Source organism: Podarcis melisellensis (genome assembly GCF_964234715.1).
Source record: "Podarcis melisellensis genome assembly, chromosome: 2".
Taxonomy (NCBI): Eukaryota; Metazoa; Chordata; class Lepidosauria; order Squamata; family Lacertidae; genus Podarcis; species Podarcis melisellensis.
This window is the reverse complement of record NC_138529.1, coordinates 67,166,404-67,178,763: the sequence shown is the minus strand read 5'-3', so window position 1 is coordinate 67,178,763 and position 12,360 is coordinate 67,166,404. Positions and strand designations below refer to the sequence as shown.

The window sequence follows — 12,360 nt, the reverse complement described above, 5'->3', positions numbered from 1 at the left end:
CTCACTGCAGAACTCCACTTGCCACCTCTTTTCTCTTTTATGTCAATTCATTATTATCCACTGAGTGCAGTTATTTTTAGACACTTGCATACCCACTTTATGGTTGTTTCATTTAGTTCACATAATTCATCCTTGCTCAAGAGGATGCGATTTGGGGCTGGATCAATATCCTTGTTGATATCTGGGGCTGTGAGGCTGCTTAGTGAACACTAACAGGACTTTCCAATTCCTGGCTGAAGAGTGGGAGGAAACTCCTTGTACGTGTGGTGCTGGCGTTGTGTATTTATGGGCTGTAGATTGCAGCCTAGATAATTTCCACCTGTATACTTAACTGACAAGAGAAGAGAACTAACAGGGCATTTCTAATCCCCAGGTCTGCTGGCTAGAGATGGTTTAGGATGAGACAGAGGTACCTCTCAGCCAGTGGAGGACCATGCTCAGTGCAGTGGTCCTGCCGTGCTCGTGGTTGTAGATCTGCCAGTGGTGTTTTGGCTGGTGGAAGCCATTATTAGCCCCCAATATTTGGTTTCATGGGGACAGATGGAAGTGGGACATAGTCAGCCTGGGATCCACTGGATCTAAAGCCCCAGTGCTCTCCTAAGAAGCACAGGATCAGTTCCATTACTTAGGCCAGCCAGCTGAGTCATTTCCCTTGCCATTAATTTCAATGGGAAGTTGTTGGTTTTAAAACAAAACAGGAAATACATTGTACAAACACACACACACACACACACACACACACACACCCTGTCCTGACCAGTGCAATCATGCAGGGCTTTGGAAGTGGTGGATCATCCACTACTACATCACCCCCCCCAGCTTTGCCCATCAGTTTGCCGTAATTTCTTCTGTAACATCACTACACTTGCTATGAGGAGTTGGCTTTGTTTTTCTCTAAACAATTCTACCAGTATTTGCCTCATTTTGAATCCCTAGCTCTATCTTCTTTAGCCCTTTAAAAAAAACAACCCTGTACAGTGGAACCTCAGCTGACGAACTTAATCCACTCTGGAAGACCATTTGACTTCCAAAACGTTCAACAACCGAGGTGCAATTGCCGGTTGGCAAATTCCATTGAGAAAATTGGAGAAAAATGCCTCGGAAGAGGCTCGACTTCCGAGGCGCGTTCAAAAACGGAAGCATTCACTTCTGGGTTGTCGGCATTCGACTTCTGAAGTGTTCAGCAACTGAGGTTCCACTGTAGTAGGCTTTGTGAATCATATCAATTCTCTGAATTCAAATTTGTATAGAATGTCCCTTTCATATTGCCCAAATATTATTTTAATGCTCTTTTCTGCTACTAACTTCATGTTTCTCTTCAATTTTTGTTTCTATTAATATCAATAGTTGTTTCAGTACTTCACCTTTTTTAAAATAGATGTTGCACTCTATTGTATACTCTGTTGGTATCTTTTTCTGAGGTAAACAGCACACTTGAGATTCCTTTCTTTGTTTGCAACATAAAAATATCTGTCTCTGGCTGGTTGCAACTCATTGTGTACTTTTCTTTTTCTGACTTCTGTCCAGCCTTACACTCCTGTGCTAGATCAGTATTCTTGACCTTAGCAATCTGTCTCTCCTTTTCCTTTTGGTCAGTTTCCATTTTAGACTCCAGTCATTAAAAAGATTCCTGCGTCGCCGTTATGTGTCATGTTCAATTTCTCCTGTTCTTTCCCTGCTTGGATATGGCTTGCAATTCTGCTTCCATTGTTGCATCCTTTAAATCTTAACTGTCCCTGACAAATGCTCATACTGTTGACTTTTAAAAATGTACTTCGTTGTCAGTTCAGGGAGGCCATAGCATGATAGCCATTTTGATGGATGTGCCCCCCCTTCCTTCAGAGGGAAATAAAAGAAGTTATCAGTCTAAAGTATGATACATAGGAGGGTGACGTCTCATAGTGAACTGCATTAGATTGTGGAGTTCTTTTTCCCCCTTATTAACTAAGTGCCCCTTGCCTTTGGGGAATCAACTTTGCTGGATGATACCTTTCCAGCTGTACTAAGAAAGCACCTTGCCATGTTAGATGTCCCTGCTGGAAGATCTAATCAAATTTTGCTTTTGCATTTTTACTCTGTATAACTTCCTGAATGTAAAAGCAAACAACTTCTTGTTAAAATCCTATGCAGCTGGTACTCTGCATGGCAGTGACTGACATGAGGTCTATTGTCCTTTGCTGCTAATCTGTTTACACGTTTGCCTGCATCCCTCGTTGCTCATTATACTTACCACACAGCTCCTTTAATAGCTACAGAATACTCTTTTATTTGTGTCTGAAAGTCACATTTCTCACCAGTCGAGGAGTCTGCCTTTGTGCCAGCTTTACCTTTTCTCCCCCCCCCCTTCCCTGGGCTTGGAGATTTGGATGAAGGTTGAGGCAGGAGGGATGGGGGAAGGGTGGCAAATGGTAGCATCTTCTGTAGTTTATGTATTTACCATATTTCTTCTCTTGCAGCAGGAGTCCAAGGAGGAACATGGTCTGCAGAAGAAAAGAACAAAGCAGCAGCTGGATAGACTGAAGTTTGCCGCAAAAAGGAAAATAGCACGTAGGTCTCATCTGTGCAGGGGAATGTGGGAGCTGGAGAATGAGCAGTACACTTTTTTTTTTGTATGCCTTTGCACGACACATATGCCAGGGCCTACCAACTCAAAAGTAGCCGCTTTGTATGAGGTCTGACATTGTATGCGGATAAACAATATCACCACAGATACATAATAGATATGATACAGCTAAGTGTCATTGTGCATATCTATTGGCATAAAGGAGAAAAGCCTTGTATGTTGCCAAGGTTGTCACTGTTTATGCAAAGTACAACATTACTATCTATTTCCTCTATGAAGACAATGGAACAATGGCTATGTTATATGGCAGGTGTGAGATGAGAAAAAGCATAAGAAGACCTTGAATCTAAGCTCTATCTAGAGACAACTGTAGTTGGTGTGTAGAGTTACAGTGAGCGTCTCACGGACAGAATATTCTTGCTTGTAGCTTGATTGGTTATTAGGGCAAGAGTACATGCGGTTTATTCAGTAATTAGCCTTCTGGGTGACTCTGTAAGAAGAGTTTGGTTTTGATATCCTGCTTTACCACTACCCTAAGGAGTCTCAAAGTGGCTAACATTGTCCTTTCCCTTCTTCCCCCACAACAAACACTCTGTGAGGTGAGTGGGGCTGAGAGACTTCAGAGAAGTGTGACTGGCCCAAGGTCACCCAGCAGCTGCATGTGGAGGAGCGGAGACGCGAATCCGGTTCACCAGATTACAAGAACCGCTCTTAAACACTACACCACACTGGCTACACTATACGCTCTTAACCACTACACCACACTGGCTGTAACTTACTTTATTGGTGAAATGAAATTCTTTGCTGTGATTCCAGGATCTTGTTCTTCTAGAAACATGCTGTTTCACAGAGGTAGTCTTGGTTAGATCTCCTCAGCTGAGCCCATTGCTGTAAGTTTGCAGCAGCAGTTTATAAGTATGCTCCAACTCACAAGATTTATTGTGAGCGGTGCTGGTTTTACAAAGAGCATCTGATTTGGAAATATAATGGAATACATTTCTGAATGGACCCCAAGCAGTGGTTGTAACCTGATAAACTCCAAATGGAGGAGATGGCAAGTAGGTTGCAAATTGCCCTCTTTGCAAATCCCTTTGTAGGAAGAAAGAAGTGCATATTCAGTACTCCAAACAAGCTAAAGGCCCACAGATGTGAGCAAGAAGGCATGAAATCCTCTGTGTGTACAGAATACCTAGGAGAGAGATTAACATGAAGCCATCCATGTTTCGTGTTGAAACTGTAATGTGTAGAATCCATTTGCCGCTGGCAGTGCAAGACTAGATCCTCAGTCCAGCATCCAGCAGAATGTGGTCTTAGAACTGCATTTGGTAATTGGCATGAGCAAAGGTAGTGAGTCTCCTCATCAGTTCGCTCCTTTGGATGCAGGTCTCATACCTACTACATTAGAGCAGTCAATTAGCAATAATTAATTAGGCACATCCACTTACATGTCTGCTCTTTTATTTATTAGAACTATAATTAGCCTTTTAGTGTTTATTTTTAGGCAAATTAAGGTTCATTTCTTTGAAATATAAACCACTGTCAGTGTTTTAAAGGGTTGCTTGGGTTTTATGACAAATTGGCCTCTTGGAGATGAGGCTGCCTAGGGAGGGTTGGATTGTTTGGCCCCTCCTATCTAGGCCAATTGAGTCTTATTCAAGCAATTAATAACTGTGTGTAGTGATCTTTTTATTCAAGAAAAGGCTGTTTTCCTCCCAATGCAAACAGCAATCACCGGGGGGCAGGGGCTGGAACGGGGGTGTGGGCAAAGGGTTAAAGTCCCCCTCCCTGCAGTTGGCATTTCCCCATGGCCACTGTTTACTTAAAACAAATATTCACCCAACTAGTAATCCGTGAATAATGTCACGTCTGGTTTCATCCTGTGTGGAGAAATAAGGCCCACATGTGCTGCCAATTTCCAAAGCTGGAACATTTCTCATATTGTTAGTGTTTAAGGCACATTGTTCCTTTCTGACTTTGTAATTTTTAATCATTTTTAACGTTGAGCTATAATTCAAATACACCCGTGACGTTATATTCTCAACAAGCTAAGATTAAAACACACAAACCCACATAAATCCTTTTCTTTGGAATGTTTCTGATGTGTGTCTTCTAGAACAGTAAATCTCCTTTCACTGTACAGTAATTTCACTATGATTGTGAGTGTAATACAGCCAACATTTTTTTGGGGTGTGTGTGTGTGGATCTGTTAGCAAGAGAACTCGGAACTGGTGGCGCTTTGCATCTAATTCGATTTCAAACGTCCAACCGAAACATGAATTGCGTAGTAAATTGGCATATTAGCATGTAAAAAGGCTCAGGACTAGTTTAATTTGTTTAAGGCTGTAATGTCTTTAAAAACAGTGTACACCCCCTCCTCATGCTTTCTTGGTGGGATTGATCATATGACACTGACATTTCTACCTATCAATAGAACTAGGAGTGTAGTGGGAGCCTAGCTTTGGAACAATGAAACTATGCTGACTTTAGCACACAAACAGAAAACCCCTCAAGTTTTATAATGGAGCTATTCAGAATTCGTGGGCACATATGGGCAAGCACATAATTTGTGTCCGAAAGGGCATGCAATGGTTTTCTGTCTGCTAGACGTTGGTTGTATAGACTACCTGCCAAACCATTCAGACAGTGCTTGCTTCTGAGAGCTCAGCTTCTATTTTTGTGTCTTGGAGCTCTTAAATAGTCTGTTTGCCCACACCAGTAGGAGGCTAACGCAATACTTAGAATTTCTAATCATCATAAATTATGACCAATGTAATCAACATCAAGCGCACACAAATTGTGAGCGTTTGCAGACAGCGTTTAGAAATGATCAGATGTTAAGCAGAATAATACATGATAGCCAGAGATACGCAGCATGGCTTTGACAGAACAGATGCCCTGCTTCTCTCAGGGAGATGGCTTGCTCCTTTCACTGTCGTGTGAGTTGGATGTATTTCATGGTGGGTGGGGGGCAAAGATTTATCCTTTTCAATGCACCCGTGAATTTGGAAAGTGGAATAAATGTTGTTTATTTTCTCTCTCTGATATGCCAGAAGGATTCTTGTCTAGAGTTTTTCTGTGTTCCATTTTACCATGCCGTTTTTTTCACTCTCTGGCAGCGTGATACACCATATAGCTTCATAGATGGAATTTCATTTGCATTGTGTTTTATAGTTGTTGACAGTCTGGTTATTCAGTCATGTGTTGTTTTTTTAAGTGAGAGATTGAGAACAGGTAACTGATGATTGTGATCCTATGTCCATTAATTTCTGCCTAGATCCCTTGTAATCAGATAATGCAGTTTTGCTGCCAGTATCTTAATTATATGGATTCCAGTTGTTATAAAATATTCTGCTGGTTCTTGAGGATGTCCAGGCCCCTGTACTGTATATGTACAAGAATACACATTCCAGTGGTAAAGCTATAATATGGCTGCTCAAAGCACTGTTGCTTTTAAGAAGGGGGGGGGGGAATAACTCAGCAGCTTATTTCTGCATACAGCTGTTAAAGGCACAAGAACCCTGTTTCCTTAGTGCCAAACTTAAACCAAAGCCTACGCTGTCATCCTGTAGACACATACCTGGGAATAAGCCCATTAATCCCAAAGAGACTTACTTTTCAGTAGACATGTAGAGCATTGTACTGAAAGTTAACATAATGAGTGTCTGGCTTTAGGCCCTGCACAGCAGGAGACACACCTAAGCATATTTGAAAAATGTACACGTTTTGTATTTGCTATTCAGGAAAGGGATTCTTTAACAACCAGTTGCACTTACTGTGTAGTAGTATTTGCAGATCATCACCTCTGAGGAATACCTGATCTCATATGAACCCACCACAGGTGCATCCTGGTTACCGGGAAAAAAGGAAGGCCAACTCTGGAAATCTCAAGGACTACTATAGAATAAGACAGGAGCAGGAAAGTGCACTAAAGAACCCCAGAGATTCCTGCTGCCTGGTGTCCAGACAACTCGCACATCAGTCGCAGCTCTGACATCACTCATTGGCTAAACCCACAGACAGCTGGGAGCAGCCAGGCTGGCTCACTTCACAGAAATTGCTTAGAAGGATACCTGCATATTTTGCTTCATAGGTTTCTTTCTAGGAGGGCTAGAGATTTTCTTAAGAAAATAATAATAAATAAACTTGGGCTATTGTGCCCTGATACTATACCCATGGGTGGGGCATTGCCCCCACCCCCCTGTCTTAAACTCAGCTCCAGGAAAGCTAATGCCCATTAAACAGGGCAAAATGAAACTGCATTGTGTCACATAGTTGCTTATTCATAGTTGTGATCATATCCAAGGGGTGTTGCAAAGTCCATGTTTCAGTTTAGACCTGCTGCTTTTCTCTTGGGAAGGGGGAGTGATGAGGTTCAGTAATCCACAAATGAGGTTTCCTCTGGAGGCATTTCTCATGTGTTGAGAAGATGCTCCTGAGGAGGCTGTGATGGCGTCCTAATTGCTATGGTGTCCAAACACTTTACAGCAAAGGAATCTGAGGTATTCACTGTGTCTGGAAGGTGATCTGTTTCTTCAAAGCTCTTCTCTTTAGTTTCTTCTATGGTGTTTTGTGCTCAGGTGCACTTGTTGGGTTAAGAGTTGTTATGTGTGAGAGAGGATTTCTCAGAAAGTGCTGCTCAGAATCAACCTACAATGGTTTGACTGAAGAGCGTTTCAATGTGCTCTTCAAATTCTCAGAAAGCAGGGGAGTTGCTGGAGTTTCTTTTTCATTCTGGTTTTCAGGCTTGGATATTTTTAGCTAAGTGAAAGTGGTGGGTCAGAAATCTAAAAAAACACACACCCTGGTGTTTTCCAGAACAGCTTTGTTTTTTTGTTTTTGCAACTTGTGATTTTTAGTATGTCCCAGAAAATCATTTAGGGAACAACTTTGTATAGGTAGGGAGAGAGTGGTCTCATCCCAGGTAGGAAAGCATGCAGATCTGAAGATCATTCTCTGCCTTTTCCAGGTTGTTCTTCTAATTTTATTTTTTTTATTTTTTGCACCAGTCCAGGCAATTGTGGCTCATGACCTTTGCCCGTTTACATTTCAGGAGGCTTGGCAGTATACACCACAGAGCACTATGACTTTTAAAGTTAATAATAATGTTGAGTGGAAAGGAACTAACTTCATTGTGCTCTACCAGCAGACTGTGCCTTTTAGAAAAAGTCTGTTCATGCACAGTTCAGTGTTCAAAGTCTACCGCTTTTCCTTTGTGCCCTTTGATGATAGTATTGCATGTGGAAGTACAAAACAGGGTCGCTGCCAGATGATTATGTGATAAAATATTTCATTGTGATGAATTCACCAAAGAGTCAAAGCTGAGATCACTATGGGAACCTTAACTAAATGCCCTGACTTGGTTCAGTGATTTGATATTGCACAAAATGCATTACTCTGCATTTAGCACTGTCTGTTCCAGTTTTGAAGGCACACGGCAAGGTAAGCTGAGATGTAACAGCTTTGATCCAATTTAGTTGGCCTTTTTTCCCTGTGAAGGTGAAAGTCCCCAGGCACCTTCTTCAGGGCATAAGGAATGAGAGCCTGCTGCATTGTATTGTGTTACGCTTTTCTTTTTCACTTTTTTCAGAGATGACGGAGGATGAACAGTTTGCCCTGGCTCTGAAAATGAGCGAGCAAGAAGCCAGGCAGTTGAACTCGCAAGAGGAGGAAGAGGAAGAGCTTCTGAGAAAGGCCATTGCTGAGAGCCTTGGTGTAAGTGAAGCAGAAATACTTGGGCTACAGAATTGCCTGTTCACATCTTTCCCTGCCCTGTACTCCCCCTCTGCAGTTCAAATGAGGTGTTTGTTATGGGACAGGCTTCCATCTGGAATTCTAGCCAGTCTTCTGTAAGGCATAAATGCATCTGACAAGGTGAGCTCACAATACATTTGTTAATCTTCACCATGTTAACAGCCCCAAACACGGCTAATGAATGATTTCACCTTTAGCTATCATTTCGTAGATTAACATGGAAGTGTCCATTTATATATTTTACTCAGTGGAGCAGCAGTCAGTTTGATTTAATAATTGGGAACGTACATTTTCAAAGGCAAATCACTTGTGTGCATTTTTCACCCTCCTTTCTAGAGCTGCCAGCCTTCTGAGTCTTCTGCTGCAGCTGCTGTGCCCCATCCTTCCAAGGCGCAAGTGTCTTCAGCACAAAGCTACCCAGCTGGGCAAGAGGATCCTGAGCTCCTTGCAGCTCTACTGCCTTGCCCTGAGTCTCCTTGCTCCGAGTACAGCTCCCTCTCACACAGTGACAAAACTGATAAGAATGGACAGACAGATGTCGCCAAGAGGCCCCTAGTAGTACTGACGAGGTTAAGCCAGGCAACAGTTGAGAGCTCACTAGTCTCTAGCATAATTGTATCTCCAGGGAAGAGCCAACCTTCTGCAAGGTCAAATGAAAACCCTTCCCCATCAGCAAGGAGCAGTTCCAGCGATACACCACCCAGTCTAGAAGAAGGGACATCAGTTTCCTTAAGTCCCACCTTTCCCCAAAGGCCTCGGGGCACTTTGTCACTGGCACCTCAGAGACTTTTTGCAGGAAGGTTTAGCCCTCCAAAGGCAACAGGCAAGGAAACTGAAAAGCATTCCCAAAATTACATGGAAGGAGATTCCCTTCCTGGTTGCTCAGAAGCTCTGGAGAAAGTGGCCCCGGAGCACAGCATGTTGGACTACTCCAGCAGACCAGGGTCTGAGCTTGGACATCGGTTGGAGCCCATCAAGAAGGCATGTCTTTCTCCTGGGTTGGTGGAAAGGACTGAATTGCCCAGAAACGCTCCTCCACTGTGCGGACTTCATAGGGGTGACGAGGAGTGCCAAGAAAGCGAAGAGAGAGACATGGTGCACTATTACTGGGGTGTTCCCTTCTGCCCTAAAGGTGTGGATCCCAACAAATATACCCAAGTCATCCTGTGTCAGCTTGAGGTTTACCAGAAAAGCCTGAAACAGGCTCAGCGACAGCTTCTACACAAGAAACCATTTGGGGAGCCCATTGTCCCCAATTTGTGTCCCTTGAGGCGAAGTGACCGTGGCAAAGCAGCAAAGGAAGCATCTAAGAGAGATGAAGGTACAGATCAGCAGGAAGGAGAAGAAATGGATGAGAAAAAGGAGCCTGAGAGCATAGCCTGGCTTCTGTCCCCAATAAATGGAGAGCAGAACATGGCAGGGGGAAGAAACCCTGAGCGTGACGATGAGCCAGCAAGCAGCTCATTTCAGGTAAATTTGCTGCGCTTTCTTTGTCGGTCTGGTGAATTCTGAATGAAGGAGGGGGAGTGGCTAGTTATCTTTGCTTGATGTTGTGATCCATACAACAGACTAGACCCAAAATAATGTTGGTGCGTATTTAGGGGTACATTGGTTCACTACGACTTACCACACTTCTAAGGTCAAAGAGATTTGGTGAACTTTGCAGCTTTTTAAAAGAATAGTGGACAACTCAGAAATTTATAGGATCTAGCATTATAGTGAATTGAATCTCTAGTAGGTGGCTGCTCAAGCAAGGGTGGAGAAACTTTTCAGCCCCGAGCTAACCTTGTGGCTTAACCTTCTGGGGGCCACATGCCAGCTGTGTGCAGGGCCAAAGCAAAAAGTGGGTATACACAAACTCCTTTACATGAACACAAACACTTCCAGACGCTCTCCCTAGCTTCAGTCTCCAGGAACTTGCCCTCTCCTCCCAGAGTGGCAATCAGACTTGAAAAAAAAGCATTGGAGCTAATGGAAGTCATTTTTTCAAGCCTAATTGTCACTTGGGGAATATTGGGGACATGGGGCATGTTGCAGTCAGATGAGGAGGACTCATGGGCTGCGTTTGAGCCGGTGGGCTTGAGGTTCCCCATCACTGCGATAGCTTGTTTCTGCCAAGAGATTAAATAATAGACTTGAAACCCAGTTTGTGCTCTCTGGTTTCTAAATTGTAACAAATGTGACTTTCCTTTGCAAGATCAATCTTAGAAAGCATATACCAGTGTATCTAACCGCCAAAATTTTCAGCTCTTGATGGTTATGCTAATAGCTATGAAGGCAACTGTATTGTGGCTTATACACAAAGAGTTCTAGTATGGCAGGTCATCTCCTATTGCTGGCATGAGCATTGCTGTATTTTTTTAAAAAATTGTTTGTTTTGCTTGGCCTGTTCTCTGCCTTACTAGGTAAATCCATATGCTACCATAGATAGTAAAATGCCATGTGACCTAGTTCTAAAATACATTTTCAGCAGAAAAACATTTGCTATTTTGCACTGTGTTTTTTACTTTATTTTGCTCTTTGGGAGATGTACCATTCATAAGACTATGCAGTCTCTTAGGATTTCTCTGTGTTTCTTAGCCAGTTGCACAACTTAGGTTTTAAGGGCGCCTAAGCAGCAGTGATTGATTTTAATGGGCAAGCTTTCCTATGTGTTTATCATGTCACTGAACAGAGGATGAGATGTGACAGGGAGAATGTTATAATCCTTCCTCATTGGTGTGGCATGCGCAGCCAAGCCAAACATTAACCTGTTCCTCTTGCTTTAATTGTTGTCTCTGTGTGCCATTTTTTCAAGCTGCCGGACAGCCACTAGGTGTCAGTGTTTGTTTCATTTCAGGAGCTGGAAGCAGCTTTCGGTCATTGCTGCTGTTTAAACAGATTGCTAGTCAGATGAAGTATTTATTGCTGCTGTATTTTAGGTTTGTGTCAGCCTTTTCCAACCCTCATTTTTCATAATGACTTCGCTGCTAGATCATTGTATAACTTTATCTTCGCTCTGACTGAAGCTCAACCTTGTTGTTACTATTTTCAAGTGTATTTGATTGTTTACCCTAGTGATGGAAAGATACTTAACTTGTTTTGTGATATTTATATTCTGTCTTGTAATATTGAACGCGCTGAGGAAAAACTGTCATGTCTGCATTTTCTTTCAGAAGCAAAAGTGCAGTGCAGCCTTGCTTCTGGTTTCACAGTTTTGGATCCAGAGAGGCTATATTTAAACACACCTTAAAGGTGACCTGCGAAGGAGAAAATGTTGGACTTGTGCCCTATTTTTGCTCGTTTATGATAGATGGAGATGACCGAGATGACCGAGTGTTTTTGTGTCAAAGCTGTTTTTATCTCTCTGCCTCAGTTGTTGGAAATCCAGGCCTTACTTAGCCTAGATTTTTGTGTGTGTGTGGCATGTGAAGTTCTGATGAAAATCTAGGAAAACCCCAAAGGCCTGATAGCACTGGTAGCCAAGAAAGGGAATTAATAATATAGGAAGCTGTCAAATGGGAGACTGTGATGAGCTGATACATCTAAGCACAGAAGTTAGATATACCCCAGCTTCTTCAAAGCCATTCTTAGGAACACGGGGAGACTCTTTATACAGAGTCAGACCATTGGTCCGTCTAGCTCAGCATTGTCTACATCAGATGTGGGGAACCTTTGACCCTCTAGGGGTTGCTGAACTACAACTCCCAACCTTGTGCTTGCAACAGCTGGTGGGAATTGTAGTTCAACTACATCTGGAGGACCAACGTTCCTCATTGCTGCTCTACACTGTGAAGTAGCAACTCCCCAGAGTTTCTGATAAGGGTCTTTCTGAGCGCTGTTTGGAGATGCCAAGAACTGAACCCAGGGCCTTCTGTACACAAAGCAGCTGGGGAAGAGTCACCACCCAGTGGTAGAGCATCTGCTCTGCTTTCAAAAAATCCCAGGTTCAGCCCCCAGCATCTCCAAGTAGAGCTGGGAGAGAACACTGTCTGAAATCTTGGAAATCTATTGCCAGTCAGTGTGGACAATGCTGAGCTACATGGACCGTGGAGCCACAGCCTTTC

General features: G+C 43.0%; 1 protein-coding gene across 2 annotated transcripts in view; it reads left to right on the top strand.

Annotated features, from left to right (window-relative positions):
- UIMC1 (ubiquitin interaction motif containing 1) overlaps positions 1 to 12,360 on the top strand; it is an 85,084-nt gene that overhangs the window by 31,640 nt on the left and 41,084 nt on the right. Inside the window, exons 3-5 of one of the 2 annotated variants that reach the window (XM_081901020.1) lie at positions 2,460 to 2,547; positions 8,151 to 8,275; positions 8,651 to 9,784. In XM_081901020.1, the coding sequence (XP_081757146.1) occupies positions 2,460 to 2,547; positions 8,151 to 8,275; positions 8,651 to 9,784 (1,347 nt within the window). Of the gene's footprint in view, positions 1 to 2,456; positions 2,548 to 8,150; positions 8,276 to 8,650; positions 9,785 to 12,360 lie in introns of both variants that reach the window. The other variant, XM_081901019.1, reaches the window with a different exon arrangement.